The sequence below is a fragment of the Podarcis erhardii genome, assembly GCF_964252035.2.
Source record: "Podarcis erhardii genome assembly, chromosome: 15".
NCBI lineage: Eukaryota > Metazoa > Chordata > Lepidosauria > Squamata > Lacertidae > Podarcis > Podarcis erhardii.
The window spans coordinates 10,841,304-10,867,145 of NC_138505.1; the positions used below are offsets into that span (position 1 = coordinate 10,841,304).

Consider the following 25,842-nt stretch of genomic DNA (forward strand, 5'->3'; position numbering starts at 1 on the left):
GGGAGTTAGGGACACTGTGTTTCAGAGATTTCATTCCTACCTCTAAGGCCTATTTCAAAGAGTAACAGTGGAAGACTCTTGCTTAGTTCCTTGAGTTCCCATGTCAGTCTTGTCCCTCTTTCTCTAACATCTATTTGAAGCCATTGGGATATATCGTCAAGGGCTTTGGAGTGAGGTGCCATCAGTATGCCAATGACATCTAGCTCTAGCTTTCTATTCCACCTGAATCAGGAGGGGCAGTTCAGATGCTGGACATTATGTACAGGCAGTAATGGGCTGTATGTGGACCAGGAAATTGAAACAAACCAGGTAACATGGAGGTACTGTGTGTTGCAGATTATTGAATCTGGGAAGAAGGGAGATGTGTAGTTCTGGATGGGATTGCATTGCCGTAGAAGAAACAGGCTCACATTTGACCCATCTATGTCATTTGAGGCCCAGGAAGCCTTGGCGGCTAGGAGTGCCTTTTCTAGCTGATTCACCAGCTATAGCTGTTCCCGCACAAGAATAGCCTGGCTACTGTGATCCATGCTCTTGTAACTTCCAGACTGTACTGTTGCTATGCATTCCATGTGGAACTGCCATTGAAGACTATTCAGAAGCAGCAACTAGTGCAGAATGTAACACCTAGTGGGTATCTATGGCTGCAGACATTATGCCAGTCTGAAAAATTATGCACTGGTTTCCAGTCCATTAACAAGATGAATTTAAGGTGTTAATACTGACACAGACCCTAAATGATTTGGAGCCCAACCATTTGAAGAGGTGCCTCCTCCCACATAGAGATGCCTGGGTGTTAAGATAAGTAGGTGAGGCCCTCATAGCAGCACTACCACCTTTTGTATTTTAGGGGCGAGTGAGAGGGCTACCTTGCACCATCATTGTATGGCTCTTTGATGATTGGTCAAAGTGCACCAAGGCCTTCAGCTGAGTGGATGTTTCTGTGTTACTGGTCTGTGTGGGTGTTTACTTTATTTTGTCTTTGGTTACTTTTTGTAGTTTTTACTGATTACTTTAATGTAAACGCAGTTTTAATTGGGATATTTTTGTAGCCCATCCTGGGAAGCACTAAATAAATAAATAAATAAATAAATAAATTGATTGATTGATTGCAAGAGAAATTATGCTTTTATACCTCCTTCCCCCCAGCTCTAAAGTTTATGCAGCTATTAAAATAGCTTCCATTTCAGGAACCCATTTCTGCTGCTACACTCAAATGAAAAGCATTTTGAAGTTTACAGGATAATTAGACTCTAAGTGTCTGAAAAAATTGTAGGCATTCCAATCAACAGTTTTCCCAATTGTTGTGCTCTCCTTATAATCTAATGCATGCTTAGCACAAGACAAAAACTCTGCATGTCTATCACAGCTGGAATGTTGCAAAGGAGGGAAGGTATTTATTTTCTTCAGTCTATTTTGGTTTTATTTTAAAAAATTCCTCCTCCTTTACTTTTAAATGGCACTTTTCCATTCTCCTTGAATTTTCTTTGACCCTGGAAGGATACACAGCTACCTTCCTATTACACCGCATACCCCTTCTTCTGCTTTCACGGCTTTCATTATTTTTGGGAGGAACTAGTAAATTTGACTTGCCTAAGCTTAATGCTAGCTTCTAAACTGATTTTATGAGCTCTGATTCTAGATCACATCTCACACTAATGGAATCTACAATGTGGGTAGAACCAGCTTCTAAAAGCTAGTTGTGCAAAAATGGAACAGTTGTTGATGTGTGGTAAATGGCAGGACCATGTATAGGCAGAATTAAGTTGATGTATTTGGAAAAATCTGGTTGTGCTTCCTCAAGGTAGTAGAATTACTGTTTTTATTTTTCCTGTTATTCCTGATAAGTATTCAGATATATACATTGTTTATTTTTTTAGCGTGTTACTCAAAAAATGTATGATCTCAAAGTGGGGTGGGGAACTGGATCTGGCCAGTGGTGGGTCAAATCCTTATTTCCTTCACTCTACCCCCAGCAACAGGCGAACTTTGACAAGTGGGAAAGTTTTCCTTTCCTGCATAGTTTGAAATAAAAACTGATGTGGATAAAAGCACATGGTGTTAGTTGCAGGTGGTAGTGATCAGCTGATTGTCAGCCCTTGGAAAACCCTATGCCATGATAGTCAGCAGTTGCAAAGTGCTGTGCTTCCCCAGTTGCATTAGGGAGTTTTCCTTTGGGGCTTGTTAGCACTGTCTGAAAGTACCACTTGCAGATCAACACTTGGGCACTCAGTTTACGAACCCAGTTGCTCAAGCCATGTCTTTACCTGCCCTGCCCCTGACATCACATATGAGTGTGTTTTGGGGGAAATGGTGCCATGAGCCCAGCGGGGCACATCCTGACCTAATTAAACCTGCCGGCAAGCTGTTCCCAATCCATGGGCTAGATGGTTTCATGTTCTGATTGTACAATGCAGCTTCATGTTTCTATGCAAAATGTGGAGTAGGGTGGTAAAAAAAATGGCAACAAATGCATTGTTGTCACATCTTATTGACAAAACTACTGATTTTTGAGCGGAGTAAAAGATGCACTTGTACATTTAAATGAGGGTTCTCAGCTGGGGGACATTGTTATGCTATTACTATTCTGGAGCCAGAGCAGAAGATATATAGTTAGGGTTGCCATACATTCGGAATTTCCCGGACATATTCAGAATACTGCAGCTGTAAGTATACAAAACTGAAAAAGGCTCAACAACTTTTTGAAATATGGCAACCCTAATATAGTGTACTATAAGCAATGCCAAGTCTGTCCACTTTTGATCTGAAGTAGATGACCAACGGATATACCAACATATAAACACAAATTGCTACATTTGGGAGTCGTAACATGCAACTTGGACAATGACAAATTTACTTAAACATTTGCTGGCAAATAGAAGACAAGCACTTGACTTTAATCTTTCTCTGCTGCTTAAGCCACTACATGTGAAGTATGTATACAGATAATGAATTTTCTCCACCTACTACAAGAGATATGTGTTACCATCTGTGGCTACAGTTGTCAGATTGAAGTGAATAATGAATCTGGTTGGGAGTAAGATGAAGTAAATGGATAAACAAGAATAATCCATAACAGGCAACCATATAACATTGTTTAAAGAGGCTCAGTGAAGACCACCCAGGAGAGGCATCAGTTTGCGCATAGTTTGTCTTCTCTGATTTTTTTAAAAAGCAGGTCACAAGACAGAATGTTCTAGAGAGCTCTGGTTAGGCTGAGGAGGGTCCTCCCTTTAGGTTATAATATAATGTTAACTACCTGCCTCTGTAAATGTTTGTGCACCTTTGAACAAATTCGTTGCAGTTCAAATTCATTGCCAGCATATGGGTGTTGCAGTGGACGTCTTTTTAAAAAAGTGTACTAGCCTACCTGCCTGCACATGTGCTAGCCAGTTTGTGGCCTAAAACATCCTAAGTCACTTTAAAGATTCTCTGCCTGAATGTGTGAAGGCAGTTCTTACTTACCACAGGGAACCAGGTGAACAACATTTGCAAGCCTGTACTATGATTTAACAACTTTAGCTACCGGTATATTTTCCTAAGGCTATGTGGCCTATGCAGGGAAAACACAAGAGACAAAACATGAGGTTTGAGCTGGAAGTGGGGGAGCCATCATAAGTGATTAATTTTGAACTGACTGGGAGGGGGAAAGCGTTTTTAAATCTCCCCAAAGCCTTTATGTATACAAGATAGTAGTCTTGGGCAGTCAGCCACCACTTCACACATAGCCTGCTAGTACAAAGTCCCTCTCAGCCAGTGCTTAATGCAAATTTGCCTGTGTGCTGCATGTGATGAGGATGTACTTTGTCGGGATATTTGCCCTATGAAATCTTTGTCCCAGACACTGCCCGTGGGTTATTCTTTTTAGCATTTAGCATGGTGTTGTTTTTAAGTGCTGCTGTTTCCCAAGTCCTTCTTTCTTTTATATTTAACTTTCACTTGCCCTTAAACATAGGTGGCTGAATGCCATCTCTTCAAAATCCACTTAGCCAGTTTCTCCTTTTAAAATGAAAAATTGCCAGAATGGCTATTCTCTCAAGCCTGAGGTTTAATGAAGTGTGAAGAGAGCATTGGTTAATTCCTCCCCCCCCCCCCGAAAGCTCTACGTTCCATTTTTAATGGAAGAAAGGATAAACGTAGCCTTGTGAGCAAAGAGTTTGATAAGGTCTGGATTTTGCTGTTTTTGATCAACCAGCAACTGGCACAGACAATGTCCTCTTGAGATAGGCAGATATATTGGCCTACTAGATTTCGATATGAATGAATCCTGGGTCCAATGCTCAGCTTGCTCTAGAACAGGGGTTCTAAGGTTTTGCAGAAAACCCCTCTTTCAACCCAATAAAAAGAAATATAGTAACTGCAGTAAGAACAAGGTTTTGTGGGGTTTTTTGGCTGATGAGACTCATGCTGGCTCAATTTTGGATACCACAACAAACCATGGTTAAGGAGGGTTACGTATGGTTTGGCATGATGTTTGAATGGAGAAGCTATAGTTAGTATCTTTTTGCTCTTCCCATGGATGCAATTTCACCACAGAATCAGGAGAGCAGACCTAGTAAAAAATGAAAGCAGATAAGCATCTCTTAACTATGGCTTTATGTTTATGTTTGGAAGGTTGTCATGGTTTGGTGTGTTGTGTTGTCCTAGACCCAGGACCTGAGAAAACATGATTTTGGGAATCTGTAGCATGTACTAAGTCAATTAGGGCACCACCTGCAATGTTTTTCAATCTTGGGTCCCCAGATGTGGTTAGACTACAACTCCTATCATCCATGATGATTGGCTAAACTGCATGGGGCTCAGGGGAGTTGCAGTCCAACAATATCTGAAGCCCCAAGTTTGAGGAACACCGGAGGAAGCTGTGCTCCAAGTAGAGAGGCATTCACTTTCTATATTAAATCAAGTTATATTTAAGATTAGCCCTTAGGGAATTATGACTGCTGGGACAGCTGTAAGCCCAATGTCTCAGAATGGTCCTGTTTCCCATCTGTTAAGTAAGTCTGTGGTGTTCTCTTATTGAAAATGCCCTCAAAGTGATAGAAAAGCATTGTTCCAATATTATTAGATTGGATAACAAAGGTGGATGTTAAGAAATCTTTCCCTTAAGCAATTCAATCAGATCAGGTGTTTCTAGTGCTCTTTTCTTGATTATGAATAACTGTGGGTTGTATTCCCCAACCTTCCAATATTAGGTTTCTTACCCTGTTTTTTAATTTAATAAACATTATACCGCTCTTCAACAAAAACAATCAGGGTGGGTTACAATAAAAGATTCATATACAGAGTTGCTTCAAGATGTCAGGTTGAGTATTTTTGTGAACTACAGGCTGAGTATTTCTGTGATTCTGAATAAAAGCCTTTAACTTTCACAGAACTACCTTGCGGTTTCTTTGAGTGATTTGGCAAGGATCCAAAAAGCTGCTTGGGACACGCCCAGTCCAATTGTCACAGATTAAAGCTCTCTCTATGTGTGTGTGTGTGTGTGTGTGTGTGCGCGCGCGCGCACACACACACACACACACACACACACACACACCTCCAGCTCAAGGGCCATTTGGCAAACTATTTTGAAATGCCTTTCAGTTTCTAAAGTGCTGGGCAGGGTGCGGTGGGTGGATCCCAATCTTTGTCTATTATATCAACCTGTAGTGGTGTTAGTACTTTCACTTATATGACATTTCATGAGCTCCTTTTGTGTCAAACATAACAACTTTGAAAATAAAACCCAGATATCATAGTTAAAACAGCAACCAACATTTTTAAAATACAAACAATAGCATTCCAAATAACAGTAAAAACAAGAAAATGGCATTAACTTTGTTGTCTGAGTAGAAAACAAATTAAACAAACATTTCTGACAGCAAAATATAACCCAGGAAATAGCTTGGTGGCTCTTACTCTACAAAGGACAGATAATTCTGGAGGGTATAGGCCACTCCAGAGAAGGCCTGCTTCCAAAAATTTATACACCTCTTGATTGTGAGAAAACCTCTAAGTGGTTTTCAAAAAAGATAAAACAATAGAATTAGAAATAAAACAATAATCATACATGAGGCACAAATACCTTAGAAAATGTATATGTAGGAAATGCATATGTAGATAATTGTGGTTGATCTGAAAACATAATCCTGAATCTTGTGGTACACAATCCACAGCTTGACAGGCTACAGTGGGCAGTGAAGGCAGTGTTCTGCTCCTGCAGTCAGCTTCTGACTTAGGTTTGATGTAGGTTAGCAGAGCATCTGTTCTGCAGTTCAATCTCCCTATGCAGCTCCACGCCTCCCTGCTTCTTGGTGTTCATCAGTCTCTTTCCCTGTCTGCCCTTTAGAATTTGCTGCTGTTATAGGTTCATCAGTTTGAGCAGATGAGAGATGGGCCATGGAACACTTAGGTATGATTTTGGTACATAAATGGTGCAGTCAGGAAACTTTTCCTTTTCATCCTACCCACCCCTTTTGCTCTTTACTGACAAAGATGGATGACAGAACCCTTAACAACAACAAAAAATTCCCTTCCTCCTCAAGGCCTTCCTGTGGTCCACACATTAGACTTAGGCTTAAGCTAGCTATTGTCAACTTGCCATCTATCCCAAAACCTCTTTCCTAAAGGAAGCGTGTGTTGGTCAGTGTATAAAGTCTTAAGCTTTCCAAGTCCATCAAAAGTCACCTCCATCCATATGAATCTACCTAACCCTTGAGATCTAGTGAGATTTTGCTATGCGTTCTCCCTGTCAGTGGAAGAACGGTGGGTAAATATGAGAGAATGGCCTATTCTTTGGTGGCACAGAGACAGTGGAATGTCCTGTCTGGCCTCATTGCCTCTAACCTTTAAAAAATGATTAATATGTTTTCTGGCAGGCATTATCTGCTATAGTGTTTTAATGTAGAGGTTTTACTGCTACTGTCTGTTGCAGACTGATTTGTTTTCTGTTATGGTTTTAAAATTGATTTTTGATACATTGTGTTATTCTTATACAGTGGTACCTTGATTCTTGAATGTAATCCGTTCCGGAAGTCCATTCGACTTCTGAAATGTTCGGAAACCAAGGTGCAATTGGTGCAGGCGTCCTGGAAACAATAGCCGACAGTCGCATTGGATGTTCGGCTTCCGAAAAGTGTTTGAAAACTGGAACACTTACTTCTGGGTTTTCGGTGTTCGGGAGCCGAAATGTTTGAGTACCAAGGCATTCAAGAACCAAGGTTCCATTGTATACTACTTTGAATATATTGTTTATAAAATGGTGGAATTAAAAATGCTAAAAGTAAAACAGGATAGTTTGAAACTCAGTCACTTGCAGCACTTCCCACTCAGTTCTGTTTTTGTTAGCTTTTGCTGTTCAGTAATACACACTATTCTGTAGCCCTTTGGCTTTTAAACTAAATTTATTAATTTTAAATGCATCAAAAAACCTTAATGAAAAATACCTGTTGGGGATTCTGAAAGAAACTGTGTTTCCTCTTTAAGTGTGAGAACTTATTTATAGATTAACAACAGAATATATTGCATGTCCTGCTAAAAGAAAATAACACTGTTAATATTGATTCAACAAATAAGCAAATTAAAGGCCCTTCAATGTGATGGGAGACTTGAGGTTTTAAGATGAATATGGATTTTAGCTATCTGGTCTTATTTTTAGAAGAGAAGCCATAGAAAAATCACTTGAAAGTTGAATTCACTTTGGATACAGACTGGAAAGAAGTCATACTTTAGTTCCCTTTTGCATAAAATTGGGTGTAGGGAGGAGAAAAACGGCATATCTGTGTGGCCTGCATGAATCTTGTAGCCTTGAATTTCTGCTTTGCTCTCATTACCACTGATAAATGGTGGATTTTTTAATTGGATATCAATGCTTCAGTTGATTAATCAGTAGATTAAAGTGTACATTCCTAAAAGATGCCTTACAGTAATTAACAGCATCTTCTCAAGGGAAAGGCTAGTTGTCGGCTAACCTACACTTGACCTTGCTCTTAATTTAGATGAAAGCTTTGGGGACCAAAGTACAGTAGTGATTTCTGGGTGGAGTTGGAGCCACCCTGTACTGAGTTTCCACCCTGTGTTCAAATCCTGCTCGCACTTGTCTGGATCTTACCAATTTGAGCTAGACATATTTGAATTTTCTGTCATAGCTGCATTCTTTCTTTGCACTTCCTGCAAAAATGTCTGGACTTTTATGTTGGACTATAAGTTTTTAACCTTGGTCACAATGAGCCCACCCCAGAGGTGTGGAAGAATTGACTTGAGCTATGTAACATTGAAGGAAGACCATTCAATACCAGTGGGAACTGTGAACTTTGTCTCAGGCAGTGAATGGGCAGAGTAATAGAAAGGGCTGCAAAAACCTGTTCTGTGGTGTTGAGGTTCCAAAGGGTAGTTTTGCAAAGGTGAAGGTGTTGATCTGTTGGCTCCAGTGGTGGTCCATCGATGAGGAAAATATGCTTCCACTCAGACTATATTTCAAGGATCCAGGTTTTTCAAAGCCAGGATTTGTCAAGACAATTCAGTCCCAAGACAGTATCAAGAGTTCAGGACCCAGGAAGAATTAGGTTGGCAGCTGGAGGAATTAAGACCTATTTCCAACCAAAATTTGTACAGCTATTCCTGATAATAGCATCTTTTCCACAGACTTGTTTTTATGTTCTGAAAACTCTCCTGCACCATTGTCAGTACTGTTGACAAGGACTGCTTGTTGACAAGGAAGAATGGGGCAAATTCAAAACACCAGGAGAGAGAGTATATAACTTTAGCATCCAGACATGGGAAATTTCCCCTCTAGTCTTGAGGTCAGAGATTCTGGGTTCCCTTAGGAGGAAGGGCAGAATAGAAATTGAATAAATAATGTTCCTTTGCACAATATCCAAATGACTTAAACATGAATTTGTCCAGGAAATAAACCTGTGAAAACAAGCTTCCTGCTGGTGAGCAATTAAATCTCATGAAGTTTTGAAATGTTGTGATGACATTTGTGTTCAAGTTCAGAACCCAGTTTCCTTCCTGTTCACGTGAGTTCTCTCCTTCTGTGTTGTGTGAGGTTGCATTTTAGACTCTCAAATTTGACCTCCACTTTCCCTGTAGTCATCTGGGTCCTGAAGTAGCCACACACAAATAACTTGATTAATTATCAGTACTTTATGCACAATACATCTAAACGAAATGTTGTATGATATTTTAAACCTAGTATTACCATTTCAGAACCTCTAGGGTTAAGAAAGCGAGAAAGTTCTAAACAGATAAAAGGCTTATTATTGTAGAAATGTCAATAGTGCAACAAGAGCTTATCCTTTATATAACATTTCCAGCATGATTTCTTAGCTTCTGCTTACATTATTATATTAGCTTTATAATCTTGACAAAATGGAAAGCTTTCTAGTACACATAGAAAGAGATGTGCATGTATGTGTTGAAAAAATGAAATGAAAAGGACTCATCCTCCTGGCAAGTGCCACTTGGAAATCTGTTTTCTGTGCCTCTTGGCATACTTGAAGCTAACAGTCTGTCTCACTCAAGTTTCAGTCTGAGCCAAATGGATTCAGATTGCCTACATATGGAGAATTCATGGTAGGTAAAGGACAAAGTTGTTAGCATTGCCCTGTCTCCTAAGCTGCCTTGTGTTCTGGAAGGCTGGAAGAGTGTGCTGTTCTTGATCATTTTCTTCGTAGAAATATACAGTAAAATACTGATTTCAATAGCCTTGTTTGGGGAGCTGGAAGTGGAGAGGAGAGACTGTTCCAGCTGCTTTATAGTTCAAGAAAGGGTAAACCTTGTGTCCTTTCACAATGGGCAAGTGTATGTATGTAAAAGTTTTTGTTTCAGGAGTTCCTGACCTATAATCTATGTTTTTTATTTCATTTTACTTGACAGATTGTTCAGCTTAACCTTGAAAAAGCTAATCATGCTGAAAGAGATGGACAAAGATCTAAATTCTGTGGTGATTGCAGTGAAACTGCAGGTATGTGTAATAAGGGAGCAAGGAATTTTTCGAGCTGTATATTGGCCATAGCAATTGCAAGGCTTGCCAACTGTGTATAGCTCTGGAGAGACCCAGTTCCCTTTCTCCTGCTCTTGGAATTTCCATTTTCCTGTGGAATGGGCAAAATGTCTGGCTTGGAGCATTGGACTCTCTAATTCATTATGTGGAACTTCATGTTCAAATTTAACCTACTGTTCCTAGCCTAGCATCCTAGCCCTGTATACCTAAAAGAGCATCTCCACCCCCATTATTCAGCTCTGACACTGAGATCTAGCTCTGAGGGCCTTCTGGCAGGCCTCTCACTGCAAGAAGTGGAGTCACAGGGAACCAAGCAGAGGGCCTCTTTCATATTAGCACCCACCCTGAGGAATGCCTGAAAATGGCGCTGAAAATGGACCAATTCCCTGGATTGATTAAAAATTAGTACATACAGTGGTGCCTCGCAAGATGAAAAGAATCCGTTCCGCCAGTCTCTTCGTCTTGCGGTTTTTCGTCTTGCAAAGCAAGCCCATTAGCGGATTAGCGCTATTAGCGGCTTAGCGGATCAGCTGATAAGCGGCTTAGCGACTTAGAAAAAGGGGGGGAAAGGGGAAAAAACCCGCAAGACATTTTCGTCTTGCGAAGCAAGCCCATAGGAAATTCGTTTTGTGAAGCAAACCCCTTTCGTCTAGCGGGTTTTCCGTCTTGTGAGGCATTCGTCTTGCGGGGCACCACTGTATTAGTGTTCTTTTACCGGTTTCTTCAATATGTTGTTTGGGGCTCAAGTACCCCCATGTTGAAAACTAAAAACAATGATGCATGCCTCTTGTTCTGTGCGAGTTGCAGGGTTCAAAGAGGATTCTGAGGTCCAATGAGATTGTCTTACCTGTCAGTGGACTTGTGGAAACGGAACTTCAGTTGACTTTCTCCTTGCAGGTAAATACAGTTTAACTAAATTAATGGGGGTGCATAGAGGGGAGGAATTGCTGGGGGAAGGAAGGGATAGAAGACCCTTTCTCCATAAACTTCATCAACATACCTTAGGAACTTTCTCTAAAACAAACTAAAGAAAATCCCCACTGATGAGGTCAACACAGGGAAAAGTAGGCAAACTATCCCCATCCCCGCTAGGGGACACCCAAATACCTTGGCTAACACACCATCAACTACATGCTACCTTAAACAATCCAGCAGTAAAATCAGCAGCCACTAGGCCCTTGACCACCTTCAAAAACCTTCTCCTGACAGCAGAGGGACATGACAAAGGGATGGAATCCACAATATACAAAATACTGCTCCAAAATCCCACAACCCCCCTTGACACAATCAAACAACAATGGGAGCATGACATAGGCTATGAAATCAACCCCACCCAAAGGACTAGAATGTGGTCTAAACCTCCATTTAAATCCATCTCAGCCAGAAGAAGGGAACTCATTCTGAAACTCATCTACAGGTGGTACTTAACACCACAGAAACTGGCGCTGATATGCCCAGGAACCTCACCCAAGCATACAAACCCATTTGCAGCCAACCACAGCCAACCAACCACACCCTGCCCCCCCATACCTCTCACTACCAAGGAAATGTAATAAATGAATAGAAAGAGAACCTACCCAGTTGATGCCAACACAAAACGCCACATGTATACTATATTAAAGAATATAAGCCTCACCACCCCACCCCACCCCACCCCTCCTCTCCTCACTCTTCTTCCCCAACCTTAGAGTGTACTCAACACTAATGTCTCACAACAAATGTAACTGATTTGTTAGAAAGACTGTACAACCTGAAAAAAGCGAGAAGGCATGTACGTTTGTGAACCAAGAAAATCTTTATTAAAAAAAACCTTTTTAAAACATACCTTAGCATCTAATCCTTAGTCTTTAAGGTGCCACAAAAATTCTGTTGTTTTTAATGTATTAGGTTTAACATGGCTACTCCTTTGGAAATAGCATAGTGTTAGTGTGCTTCAGATTTTCTAAATGAGAAGCTTAATAACAGTACAGTGGTTTGGGGATATTTGAAGAGAGATTGCTGTGAAATTTCAAATCTCGTTACACCCACACTTTCATATTCCTAGGAAGCAATGCCACACTCTTCCTGCTGTGTGCCTAGCATGATAGCTTTTCAGATTGAGAATGTGAGGCTTATGCAATGTGTCAAAGATAGCTTTCCAGTGGATTTCTCTTCTGTGCTCCTTTTCTTCAGGGAAAATGCTCAACTTCTTTTTCTCCCTTTCATGCTACATAAATAGCCATTTCTCAGCACGTGGTGTTAAAAAGCATTGGACCTGTAGAGAACTGTAAAATGTATGCAATCTGTATTAAACTGTTCAGCTTCACTGCTGTTTACGGGGTGAATTACATTCTTAAAGCATCTGAAGTGTTTATCTAAGATGGGACAGAGAGGATTTATATGTTATCCTCTTCTCCTTGCTAGTAAAATCCAGTGCAATCACAAAGCCAGGAGGTGATGAATCTGGGTGTTTGGGGGATGGTGATGTGCAATTTGTTTTAACGAGTTTTCTTCCAGAATAGTTCAGACATTACCTCTTCCTGAACCAGCTGTCTTGCATGGGGAACTAAGCTTTTGAGTTGCACAGTTGTTGGATCCATTTTTAGACCATGTCCTTTATACTGAAGTGGCAACCATTTTTGGAACGTCATTCCTGACTCAAGAAATGGCAAGCAACTATACAATGGGACATTTCCTCACACTTTAAAATCCTTTTGAAGGCATGCATTGAATGGAATATATTGATTGGGCCATTTGAAACGGTTTCCTAATCATCTGGAGAGTATTTTAGCTAATAAAGATTATGAGTTTGGGGAAAGATACGTGGGGCCAGCTGGCTGATAGTACTGCTTTGAAGCTTACTGTGTTGACCATCTTGATATGCTGTCAATATAATAGCATTTATAGAGAAACCAGAGATTGGAACTGAGGGAAGTCGGGGTTTGTTTTATGGGAGGGGGGGGAATTAAGGCTGATATGATTTAAGATAATATGTTTTGTTTAAATTCCTAATATATTTTTTATTTAAATATATGCTGTTAATAGCTACAGATTAGTATTGAGCGATCTATAACCTGAAGACTTGTAATTCTTGTACTAAAGTTGGTTCAAGAAAACATTACACTCAGCCTGATCTCCTTCTATCGGGACTTACTGCTGTACAAGTTTGGTCTGCAACTTATTTACATGCCATTTCCTTTGGGTTCCTCTTGCAGTATCCCCACTTCCTGAAGCGAGATGCCAACAAGCTGCAGATCATGTTGCAGCGAAGGAAACGATACAAAAACAGGACCATTTTGGGCTACAAAACTCTAGCTGTTGGCCTTATTAACATGGCTGAGGTAAGGGAAGTTGGGAGAACTGGTTTTCTTGAGAAAAATAATAGATGTTGATTATACCTCCTAGTTGGATAATGTTTCTAGGGAAAGCACACTACATTGTGAAGTGTTACATTTTTTGAAGGGGACTTAAAAAGTGAGCACCCCACCACCACCACCACCGTGTGAGAATTGATTTGGGGAAGTGCAAGCTTGGACAGTGAGGTTTTGCATGCAGGAAGGTCCCAGGTTCAATCCTCAGCATCTCTGGGTAGAGCTGGGAGGGACTTCTGTCTGAAATCACTATTAATTAGTGTAGACAGTACTGAGCTAAACTGACCAAGTACCCTGACTTGGTGTAAGGCAGCTTCCTACATTCTTATATATTTCCCTCCACAAAAGTTGTGGCACTATAAACAGATAATTTGGAGAAGCAAAGAGAGGTAAATTTGTTTCATGGTGTTTGGGTAGGAATGCAAAAGGTTTCAGCAAATTAAGTTCAGTCGCTAGCAATGCTGTGCCAAATGTACGTTGGAGATATTTGCATCCATAGCACTGCCTATCTTCTCCCTTCCATTGTCACTATTTTGTATGTTTAGCCCCCTTTACAAGAATGAGCTTTCCCAGTTGGTTGAGCTTTTTGTCTTAGCTCATATTGGTGTGTGCTTCATGTTCCTTGCTGTAACATTCCCTTTTCTTTAGTAGATTGACTTACATAATTGCCTGCTGTGCGTTTTAGTTTTGCAATTTTCAGGAAACGTAATCAGATCATCTAGCCACTTTGCTACTGTTGTTTTCTCTGCTATTTAAGCTTTCTGGCTGCATTCCTGAAATTGTACTGTTTTTCTTCTCCAGGTTATGCAGCATCCAAGTGAAGGAGCCCTGGTGCTGGGACTCCACAGTAACGTGAAAGATGTTTCTGTCCCTGTTGCTGAAATTAAAATCTATTCCCTGTCCAGTCAACCAATAGATCATGAAGGACTAAAATCAAAATTATCTGGTAAGAATGTTTGCAAGACTTGACTTTCTGGATTTTGAGCAGTCCCAGTAGTTGACATGTACTAATGCAGGACACAGTCCTCAAACAGTTGTCAACATTTCATTTCATTTCTTTCACTTTTAATTTGTATACTACCATTCTATATAATTTAATTTCTATTCCACCCTTCATCTGAGGATCATGGAGCAGTTTACAATATAAAAACACCATGGGAAACTCCAGGTCTTAGATACAGGAAGGTTCTCTGTCCAGACTTCTACCCCTGTATCTTGCTTTCTGCTTCTGATTTCCTGGTGCAGTTGCTCTGCTTCCCTTGGATATTTGTATTGAACCAAGAGTGAGCAACCATTTTTACATGGCCATCTTAACAACCTTTTCTCAACAGAAGCAAACCCAAACATATCTGCAGTATTTGGACTGAAATATGATTCATCATTTTTTCACAAGAAATTTGTTGTATGCTGCATCTGAGTATGCACCTTTGGTTTCTACAGCACCCAAATGTTTAGGGTGTCCTTTATGGTGGAGCAGGAGAAGGGGATGGGACACATAAAGTTATTACAGAGAGGACTCACAATATTCTCTTAACAGCTACAATTCCCACAGTTCCTTGTGGCGGGGAGGGAGACCATGCCTATTAAACTACTTTAGGTTGGGAGTGATAAATGTGGCCCAAATGAAATTATAAATCTGTGTCTTTCCAAAATACAGTTGGCTTATTCTGCCCATGTGCAGGGTTATATAGCTGCTATGCCAGCAAAGCTGCATTCTGCTCTGTTGGTTTTCCCCTCTTGTCTTGTGCTGATTGGCTAAGCCATAGCTCAGTGGCTAAGGGCTGCCTTTGCATGCAGAAAATCTTAGATAGAATCTGTGGCATCGCCAGTTGAAAAGACATCTGTTAGCAGGACTAGGGAAAGCCTGTAGCTGAGATCTTAGTGATTTGCTGCCAGTCAGTGGGCTGCCAATCAGAGTGAGCAGCACTGGGCTGACTTGGTTATAAGTCAACTTCGTATGTTCTCCAGTGCATACATGTATCCATACAAAGCAGAGGAGATCTTGTGTTGGATTCCCTGCTGTGGTTGAAATTGTCCTAGTGCCAATAATATTGGATGCTTGAGGCACAGTGAAAGCAAAGGAGTGCTTATAGCAGCAGGCTTACAGCTGCTGCTTGGCAGCCTGTGTTGTGCTCAGTTGTTAGTCTTAAAGTGTGCAATTTTTCAGGAGAGCAATCCCAATGCTTTTTGGATCTAGTACAGTAATGTCCACTCTTGCTGTGTCTTGTTTTGACAATACAACCTAATTCCTTCAAACACTGCTATATTTAGCCTTCTGTCTTGGATTTTTCTGCTTTATGCTACTCCCTCCTGGATGGCTGCCTAGGCAATAAATCTGGTTGCTAAGGAAACTGATGGAGATGTAGACTCTGTGCTGGATTTATTCTGATATTTGGGTTTATTACCAGCAATGTTGTGAGTGACCGGATGCGAGGGAAAGCTGGGAAGTGAGATGAAGTCATTACACTAGGCTCCTGCCTTTATCTGAGAATAATGGAAATGGGTTCACTTAGTTGCATAGTGTCAGAGTTTTAATCTAAAAATGATCTTATACTCTTTATAGTGGAGAAAGACGCAAGATACAGTAAACTAATATCCACTGTTAAATGGATATAATAAATGGGGACAGCTTTTTAAAAATTACATTTGTGTATTGTTCTTGAGGGTGCCATGCCTGTGTATCTTTGGTGGTGGTGAGGTACCAGATTGGCCTGAATATAAGCCACACTTTTCCCCAAAATTCTGGACATGAAAAGTTAAAGTGCGGCTTTTATTTGCGACCGTACGGTATGCAGCCAGGAGCACAGGGCAAACAGTGGCAGGAGCATGGTGAAGTGGTTCCTGCCCTGCGCGTAGTCCCCCATCCTCTCCCCCAAGGCTGGGAAGGGAGACAGCGAGGAAGGGGAAAGGCTGTCAGCAATGCTGTGCACCCCCCCCCCCAGCATGCAGCCAGGAGCAGCAAGAAATGGAGCGGCTTATATTCGGGTATTTTTAGGTTTTTTTTTCTTTCCCCCCTCCCTCCAATTTTAAAGCTGCGGCTTATATTCGGGTGCGGCTTATATTCGGGCCAATACGGTATTATGATATTTACCCTTGCAACCAATTTGTGAGTTAGGCTAATTAGAGAATGAGTGAGTGATCAGCTACTTGGCTGAGAAAGGATTTGAACCCAGATCTCTGCAAACCCAGCCCAGTATTCTTTCTAAACCATGTAGGCCATCTTCAGGGAGAAGGATGCTGATGGGGTTGGATTTGGGCATAATTGTCCTTTTAGTCTGCATTTGTGAGACTTAAAGCCTGTCATTCAAATACTGTTCACTAATAAGGATTCAAGCTTGGTTAAAAGCAACACCTACTGCCAGACTTGGGGATAGACTTTGGTGACTTAGGTCTGAGTTGAAGGGGCAGCAGTCAAGCAGATTCAAAGTCTGCTTTAAGCCCGTGTGTTAGATGGTATCCCACTAAGGCCAGCATAATATACTTCCATTTCCTAATCCCTACTGAATGTAGCAGACAAGCAACTTCAAATTGTAAAGCTCATTCATATAGCTGAAGTCACTTGAATGGCACATGGACACATTGAAAAGAGAGGGGGATCTGCTTTTGTCAGGCTTACCATAAAAGCAGATTTCATTTGTGAAATGTCTGCCTAAATAATAACTCTAGCCTACGTTTATAGTCTCTTTAATTACTTCCCCTAAATATCTGGGAAATGTTTGCTGTTGGTGACTATGTATTAGGCTTGATGGAGCATTTGGCTGATTGGAGAGGGCAGTTGTGAATCTTGAATTGTGCTGTTTTGCTGGTAAGCCCCATCCTCAAGAATGAATGAGGTGTCAGTGTGAATGAGAAATATCAAGTTTGAGGTCACCCATGGGGGCTATGCAGATGCAATGATTTTCATAGCTACTTATGCTGTCTGGTCTGACTTGAATTGACCCTTTGGATGAATATTTAAATGCAGATCCCTCCGGTTGCTTTATTTCCCTGATACGGTAAAGAAATATCATGTTCTTCAGTTATGATTCAAAAGGCTCATATTGGCTTGATTTGAAGGACACAGTAAGCCATAGTAAGAAACAAGCTAAGGCTTCCTGCCAGCAAGCAGCATGCTAGTGCAAACTCCTCAGTTATCCCCATTTTGCTTTGCCCTGCCTGGAGCTGAAAAACAAATGATAGAGCAACTGGCTTAGTGTTATATGTGGCCCAGTCCTCATCATTCATATTTTCTCTAAACAAACCATGAGTTGAAGCTGCTTCTTTGTGGTGTTCCTAACTATGGCTTACTGTCAAGTACTAATGGAGCGATTCTATTTATTACTGGCTCACCTAATGTGTTTGTTGTATTTCTGGGACTCTGTGAATGTTAAAATTGTTGGCATTCCTGCCAGTTCAAAAATTAAGATCTAATCTAGTCTGCACAAGCAGTCAAGTGAAGTGATAGGATCGTGAAGTAACAAGGGTAGATTGTTTGCTTAATTTGGAGAGCATAAAGGGGGAGTTCTCTCACCTGCTGTCTGAGTTGATAACAGTGCCCTCCTCCCTGCAAGTGGAAAAACAAAACTAGTATCAGAGAGAGATGCATCCAGCTCACTCCCTGTTTAGTTAGTTTTCTATTTGTTTTATGCTTTCTGCCTTGGGAGGACTTTGCACAGAAAGGCAGCATGCACATATTGAAATAAACTTTTTAAGTACTTGGATTTTTTTTTATATAAGAGAAGAATTTTTAAAAAGGGATATATCTCACCTGCACCCTGAAGTGGTACACCTCGGGACTCTACCACTTTATTGTGCCATATGCAGGAAACACTTTACTAATCCACCATGAAACCACCTAGAACTGATTTTCATGACATGTATAATTAGTAAGACAAGACGACCAACGAAAAGTGGGGGGAAGTTACATATTCTGATGGCGCACAACATGCTGGCCACTCAACAACCAGCTGCCTTCTTGCTTTACATTCTGCTGAATTTGCATGACCTTTGTCCCTTGAACCTTCACACTGGGGCAGCTTTGACTCCAGTTTGCGTGTGAAAATATATTCAGTTTATTTGCAAGTTTGGCAAGTTGGCATTTCTTAACTCTCAAACTATCCTCCAGATCGCTCTCCTGACATTGACAACTATTCAGAGGAGGAAGAGGAGAGCTTCTCTTCTGAACAGGAGGGGAGTGATGACCCCCTACATGGACAGGTAAGCTTCTCTTTTCACCTAGTCAGTCCCTTCTGTGAGGGCATGTTGAGTATGGATTGCTCAGCAGACTCCTAAAGGAACTTGGGAACTCTGACACCTGTTCACAGATGATTACATCACAGTTCCTGTGTACTACTTCCCTCTCCAATATCCCTTATTGCATTAGATTCATTTTAACCTTTTCTAGCTGTTTGTTAAAGCTGAGTTGGAAACCCGAGGAGGAGCCAGGTGAGCCCTCTGAAAATAGTTGCTCACCAAATCCTGATGTAAGCTGATTAGAAAGAACAAAGTGTAGCAGAAAAGAGTTCATGGGAGTTGGCTGTATGGCACTTAAAAAGGAAAGTGAGTCTTCCAACCAAAATTATACAAATACCATATGAACACAAAAACCAGATTATCATAATAACACAAATAATTAAAACAGCAACAACAAACAGTGGTTAACTGTATCATGCACTACAAATCTCTAACAAAGTAGTTTCACTTATGCAGTATACAAAGAATACAAAACTATATGTTATTTTTATTCCTTTGGCTTTGTTTGCAATATAAAATAATTCAATGTGGCTTTAATGCACTCCCAACAAAGAGTATCACATTATATATTCCTGAACCTTATTCACTTAATAGATAACAAAAGTGATTAATTTTTCAGCCAATTTATCATAATGCTGTCTGCCTTCTCTCTTGATGGTTTGGTTGACCATAAAACTATACCCCATGCTTTATTCAACCAACCAACCAACCAATATTGGAGGCCAGGAATTCTTCAAATTATAAGCAAATGTTATATGAGCAGCATTCAGGAAAAGAAGAACCAACTCTTGTTGTTTGTTAAAGTTGAATCTTTAACATAACCCAGCAGGAGGGACTAATGGATCCACTGATAAAGAACAGCTTGTTACAGTTTCTTTTTCTGTTACTACATCAACCCAAAAGTGGGACAAGACCATGGCATTTCTAATACTGAAGGCTGACTCAAAAGTGTCATAGATCTGAGGAGGTTAACTAAAAGACAAAAGAAGCAAACCTGTTACCAGTTAATATCCAGAATAGGAATGGCTGAGAATAAAATACGTAGGCTTCCTAAGTAGCTTTGGCCAGTGTTGGCCATCTTGGAATTTTCATGTCTGGCTGTGTTCATGAGGTAGAACTACACAGGTCATTCGAAGCCAGATCAAAATGCCAAGCCTGGTATCCCTAACATTTCATGGGCAAAGAATGAGATTTTTGTCCTGCTTTGGATGACCTTATTAATAACTATGTGGCTGGGTGTTCTTTGTGTTCTGAAGTGGTTTCTCCCCTGCACCCCCTAGGATTTGTTTTATGAAGAGGAGGACCTTAGGAAGGTGAAAAAGACTAGGAGGAAACTGACCTCAGCTTCTGCAATTACTCGGGTGAGTAGCACTGCAAGCGGACTTGTCAGGTGAGGAGTTTGGGGCCTGCCTCTTCTCCCCCCCCCATCTTCCAATCCATCCTGCATCTGTCTGCTTGGTAATCCCAAGAGACCAGGCATAGGTGAGACCCACTATGTGGCTGTAACACACTGAGGTGAAGATGCTTCATAGCCTCAAGAAGAGCAAATGTTTACCTCCTGTATTGTGTGGCCACAATGTGCCAAATATCAAACTTCTGTTGGTTTGTGTGTGATTAGAAGCTGTATTAAAAAGGAGTCTCCCATGCCTGGTATTCAGCCATACCTGCCTAATTGACTGTTACCAGATTTGTTTTAGTACCAAGTTACAGAATGAGTAGCTGACCTTGGATGTTGAGTTTCGATACTCTACCAAAAAGAATCTGTGAGCTTTTTTCAAGCAGAGCTTAATGAGAACAACCATTAGTTGACCACCACATTGCCACACCTCAGGGGGTAGCAGCAGAGTTTCCAGGCAGTCTTGACCTGCTTTTTAATAAATTAAGCACTTATAAGATCTTCCCTCCCCCCCCTTTGTATGCATTGCTCCTTAATGCTTAGCTTTGAAGATGAGTCTTTGAGAACTAACTTTCTGAGCTACCTTCATGAAATATGTACGCTTTAAAGCTGAACTGTTGAGAGCTGCATTCTTATCAGGTTTGCAAGCTAAGCAGTGTTGCTCTGGACCAGTTACTGGAAGAAGAGTTTGAGTAATGCAGAGGTTCTGCAGAGGTGTTTTTTTCTGGCATTTTTCTGCAGAGCTACTATTTCCCCCTCCCATTTGGTGTAGGTTTATGGACTTGTTGAACACACTGTGGTACTTGGTTTCAGCTATATATGGTGTGGTGTTCTGACAAATCTGCTACCATCATGTTCTGTGGTTGGGATGCTAAATTGTGGGGAGAATTGCCTTAGGATTTTCAGTGTGTGTTTCACTCTCCCAGCCTCAGTACTCATCATGCACTGTGTCTCAAGAACTCTGCTTGTCCCTGTCCTAGTCAATTGATAGGTGGCCTTTCTAATAAGTAAATGGTACCTCTTTTTCACAGCAGCCAAATATTAAGCAGAAGTTTGTGGCTTTACTGAAGCGGTTCAAGGTATCAGATGAGGTAGGTATGACAACATTTATGGTCTAGATTCCTGTAAGTGTGGTTCCTGGTTATTTTACAGAAAAACTGTGGTAATAAGTGTGTATTCCATGATGACAATTTCCACATGAAATGTAGCTGGCAATGTTTGGTCTAAAGAGAAGGGCTGAAGTTCAACGGTAGAGCACATGCTTTGCATGGAAATGATCCCAGTTTCAATCCTTGGCATCTGGTAGGGCTGAGAAAAGACCCCTGAAGCCAGTCAGTGTAGACAATACTGGCTAGATGGATTACTTTGGAAGTATAAGGCAGCTTCCAAAGTTCCTAAGCAGTTTTATGAGGGTAGATTTGGGATTATTGGTATGGCCTGGAGAAAACAGGAGGAACCCTGCTTACATCATAGTAGCAGGAGCTCCTTTTACCTCTGGAAAGTATGGTTCAGGTGTCTGCATGCGTGGGTACAATCAGAAGATGATTTGCCTTGCTGTTTTTGTCTTGTATTTTCATTATAAGATGTGTCTGTTGCTTATCTATTTAAGAATACAAAGCAATATAGTTTTGTGTGATCTGAAGGAAGACACAAGATTTGCTAATAGTTTTCAGGTGAAACTGTTTGGCTGACTGATGCTTGCTTGGCAATGCCCCAGTTTCAGATACCACACATTTGCATCACTATGCAGAAAGAAGATACAGCATGGAACTTAACAGAAAGTTGCCCCTCTGAGAAGCAAATAATTCTGGGCCTGTCTTAAAGAATAGGAAGCAGTGTATTTGGAACATAGGAGCTTTGAGCACCCTGGTAACACTGTCTTTTTTAACAGGTCGGCTTTGGACTGGAACATGTCTCCAGGGAGCAGATTCGGGAGGTAGAAGAGGATCTGGATGAGCTCTATGATAGCTTGGAGATGTACAACCCAAGTGACAGTGGCCCTGAGATGGAAGATACAGAGAGCATCCTCAGCACACCAAAGCCAAAACTCAAGTAAGTGTGACTGGATAAGTTGGACACACGTGTGTGTGTGTGTGTGTGTGTGTGTGTGTCAGAGTTGGGAACCAAGATTCCTGTGCGAGATATAAAATTGCTGATATGTTGTTCTTCCACAAAACTCTGAAGCCCGAGTGACTATGCTTAAGTTTTGTTTTCTTTCAACATCAAAAAGATTTCTATTTTTGACTGAATGAGGCGACAGAATGCATCACTATGCATAAAGATGATACAGGGTTGCTGTCAGCTGTTAAAATTTTAGGGCTCTTTAACCAGATATCAGCCCTTGGGATATCAGCCCTTGTTAAATGGATATAATAAATGGGGACATCTTTTTAAAAATTACATTTGTGTATTGTTCTTGAGGGTGGCATGCCTGTGTATCTTTGGTGGTGGTGAGGTACCAGATTGGCTTGAATATAAGCCGCACTTTCCCCAAAAATTTAACCAGATATCAGCCCTTGGGAAAGTGTTGTCTGACTTCTATGGTTTGATTCTGGAACCTTTTGTCAATAATGCCCACTGTTGTTAAAGCTTTCCTCTGCCACCTTGAGACCCAGCAACTATAAAATACAAAGCCCCAAGATTTTCATAAAGCTGAATTATGTGGAAAATAATATGTGCATGTTGTGTGATATGCTTGTTGACATGCATGACATATATTCAGATTTGTCCACTTTTAGGGGTGGATTATTTTCAAGCACTCTGAGTCTTTTTAAAATTCCATTCCCTGTCGTATTTGGATGGCTGCATGAAGTGTGCAGAACCTTGTTCTGTAGTTCTAAGCATGCAATAGGAAAAAGAAAAGTGAAGTTTGTGCATAATTGAGGCAGCGAGGGGGAGAGTTCTTCCTCTGGCCTCCATTCTAAGGAAACACATTCTCTTCCAACAGGATTCTTCCACTGTAGCTGCCAACCCACTCAGCTCCCTGTGCAGTCATTCTGTTCCATAACACACACACACACACACACACACACACACACACTCTCTCTCTCTCTCTCTCTCTCTCTCTCTCTCTCTCTCTATGTGTGTGTATGTGTCTGTGTGTGTGTGTTGAAGGGTGGATCTTGCACCCCTCCCTGATTTTGGGATTTGCATTTCTACCGTTTCCTTTCCTTTTACAGAATCATATTAGTGATTATCTTTTAAATTGAAGCTTAATCTTTGTGGTTGGATTATGTTACAGTTCTGTCAAAAAACAATTGATCCCAACTTCAGCATGTGTGGCTTGCCTGTGAGCCATTCTGATTTCCTGTTTTTCCTACCCAGATAATTGAAGCCAGTCTCCCTATGTCTCTACCCCCTATCCAGTTGAACTGAATGCTTAAGAAGTCAGCTAAATAAAATAAAAAAAGCTGATTTTTAAAAATATATTTAATTTCCTTTTGTTATTATACACACGTACACGTGTGTGTATAATAAAGTCAGCTAAATGTTAGTCAGGCTTACAGAACATTTTTCTTTGGGATGTGGATGATGAAAGAGAAGGAACAGCTGCTTTTTGCTAGGTTGGGAAGGCATGCCATTTGGGTCTAGAGGCCACATTACCACTGTTTAATTGTAGCTAGTGGACCAGGCAGAAAACAAAAAGTGAAAAGAAACACAACCATATCTACTGCACACTTGTATTAGCTATTTGTATCTTGCCCCTTTTCAACCAAGGATGGTTTGTTACGTTAGAAAGCAGTTTTTATTTACTAGGCAGCAAGCGCAATAAAAGCAAAATACATAATGATGTGACACAAATGTAATACAGATAAGTTGATTGTTATTATTTAATTAAACATCAGTAAACTAAAAACAAACAAACAAACACCTAGCAGAAAGATAAAACTTGATCAGGAAAGTTGATTCCTACAAACTAATAAAGTCCCAAATGTCTTGTGGAATAGGATAGCGAAAAATGAATCTGAAAGGGAGTGGCATTTCTAAACTACCCATGCCACTCTTTAGAAGGTCCTTGGTAGCCCCTACCATGAACACCCCACCAAATTTCAATATAGCAGAACAGGAGCTCCCAATAGAGAGTAAAATGCATGCAAGTTACTATGAAGGAAGTCTGCACCAGCACCAGCAGAAGCAACTTTCTCATGGGTTGTCTGGTGAAAATGATCTCACAGCTGAAAAGGATCCAGTTTCTCCCTAGTAACAAGACAGCTTCTGTCCTTTTCCTGAAGCCAGGTTTCTTCCTTAGGAAACCCCCTCCTGTTCTTTAGAAATCTTAGTTCCTGATAGATGAGTCTTCCTGGGTTAGATTATAACAAGCAAACAACCCAACAGGGAAGGATCAAGGTGAAAGTTGTCATGCACAATGTGGACCTGATTTATCAAAAGGTTCCAATGCCTGTATTAAGGTATCAGAGCTGTAGTTTGTCCCAAATAGCTTATTTTCTCTGCCTCGGCTCCCCATTTTATGTTTATCAGAATCAGAACTCTGAACCAAGAGTTTGGAGTTGTCATCAGCTATAAAGAAATGAAACAATGGGGTGATGAGTTAAAATTTGGCAGAGGCTTCCTGCAGTAGTATTTTCCCCACTGTACTACTTGAGAAGTCAAGTTTCAGCCCTTCGGATGGAGTAAACAACATTGTAGAACAGGAGTGAGGAACCTCAAGCCCAAGGGTTGAATGCAACCCTCCAGGCCTCTCTGTCACTTGGGGCTCTGTCTGTGCCACATCTCTTACTGTCCCTGCTCCACAGCCTCTTCAAACATGTTTGCCTGGCTGGAATTTGCTCTTGAACTGTGATAATGCTTCTTCCTTTCATGAATGGAGACCAGAGAGAGGTGTGTATAAAAAGAGTTTCCCATCCCTGTTGTAGATCATCTATAAAAGAAAGTCATGGTTTGTTCCGCCATTAATGCAGGTGGAAGTTCTAAACGGAGACGAATAGCTGCTGTGATCTAACTACATTGTTTTTTAAGAATGTCAGTCAGCCTTTTTACCCTGACCCCTGTAATAATGTCTCTCCCTACTCCCCTCTTGATTTCTCTGCTTTGTTCTATACTAGGCCTTTCTTTGAGGGAATGTCACAGTCAAGCTCCCAGACTGAAATTGGAAGCCTTAACAGCAAAGGGAGCCTCGGCAAGGATGCCACCAGCCCAGTAAGTCACAAGGATGGGGGAGCCATAGATAGTTCTTGTTCACTCTACCAACCTTATGATTATGGTGAATTGTAATTAATTTAGAAGGAAACTAATCTCAGCCTTTTACAAGAAGTATTACCATATTCTACTGGTTGTGTCCATGTGGAAACAATGTTTTTCAGAACCACTGTTGTGAACTGATTGCTGTGTCCTGTCTCAAATGAACGATATTGGTCTGTCTTCTGTCTACATGCTGCTTGCAAAGTTAAGATGAACCCCAATCTGCCTCTAGCTGTGCATGCACACCTGTATTCCAATGAAGGGTGGAGTGTGTAGAAGGGATCAAATTGGCCAGGTGTAACAGTTCCTGTGATTTATATTCATATTTATTATTTTTAATATTTAAAAGGGGATGGGACAGCAGGGCAATTTGGAAGCAGTTCTTTGAAACTCTTCTCCCCTTCCTTTAGGTGCTGTTAATCCTGCAATTAAAGCTTAGTAATAAAGAAAATGGGAAAACTTGCCCCAGCACTGAAGGCTCTTCTCATAGAAAACTCCCCTCTAGAGCATGGCTTGTGATCAGTGGTGATGGATGTTGTAGTTCAACAACTACTGCAGGGCCACATGACATCTCAAAACTCTTTGCCTTTCCTCTCCTTCTGACTCCAACACAAGTTCCCTTCCTGAAGAACTAGAAACTTGTGTTTGGAAACTGGGTTTCTCAGGGATTTGAAGGGTGA

General features: G+C 40.9%; 1 protein-coding gene across 3 annotated transcripts in view; it reads left to right on the top strand.

Annotated features, from left to right (window-relative positions):
- The window catches only part of PACS1 (phosphofurin acidic cluster sorting protein 1), an 80,296-nt gene that overhangs the window by 24,208 nt on the left and 30,246 nt on the right, over nucleotides 1-25,842 (top strand). For 2 of the 3 annotated variants that reach the window (XM_081840899.1, XM_081840900.1), the window contains exons 2-10: nucleotides 9,859-9,946; nucleotides 10,793-10,882; nucleotides 13,180-13,305; nucleotides 14,137-14,281; nucleotides 18,440-18,531; nucleotides 19,848-19,928; nucleotides 20,995-21,054; nucleotides 21,855-22,015; nucleotides 25,027-25,120. In XM_081840899.1, the coding sequence (XP_081697025.1) occupies nucleotides 9,859-9,946; nucleotides 10,793-10,882; nucleotides 13,180-13,305; nucleotides 14,137-14,281; nucleotides 18,440-18,531; nucleotides 19,848-19,928; nucleotides 20,995-21,054; nucleotides 21,855-22,015; nucleotides 25,027-25,120 (937 nt within the window). The remainder of the gene's footprint in view (nucleotides 1-9,858; nucleotides 9,947-10,792; nucleotides 10,883-13,179; nucleotides 13,306-14,136; nucleotides 14,282-18,439; nucleotides 18,532-19,847; nucleotides 19,929-20,994; nucleotides 21,055-21,854; nucleotides 22,016-25,026; nucleotides 25,121-25,842) is intronic. The other variant, XM_081840901.1, reaches the window with a different exon arrangement.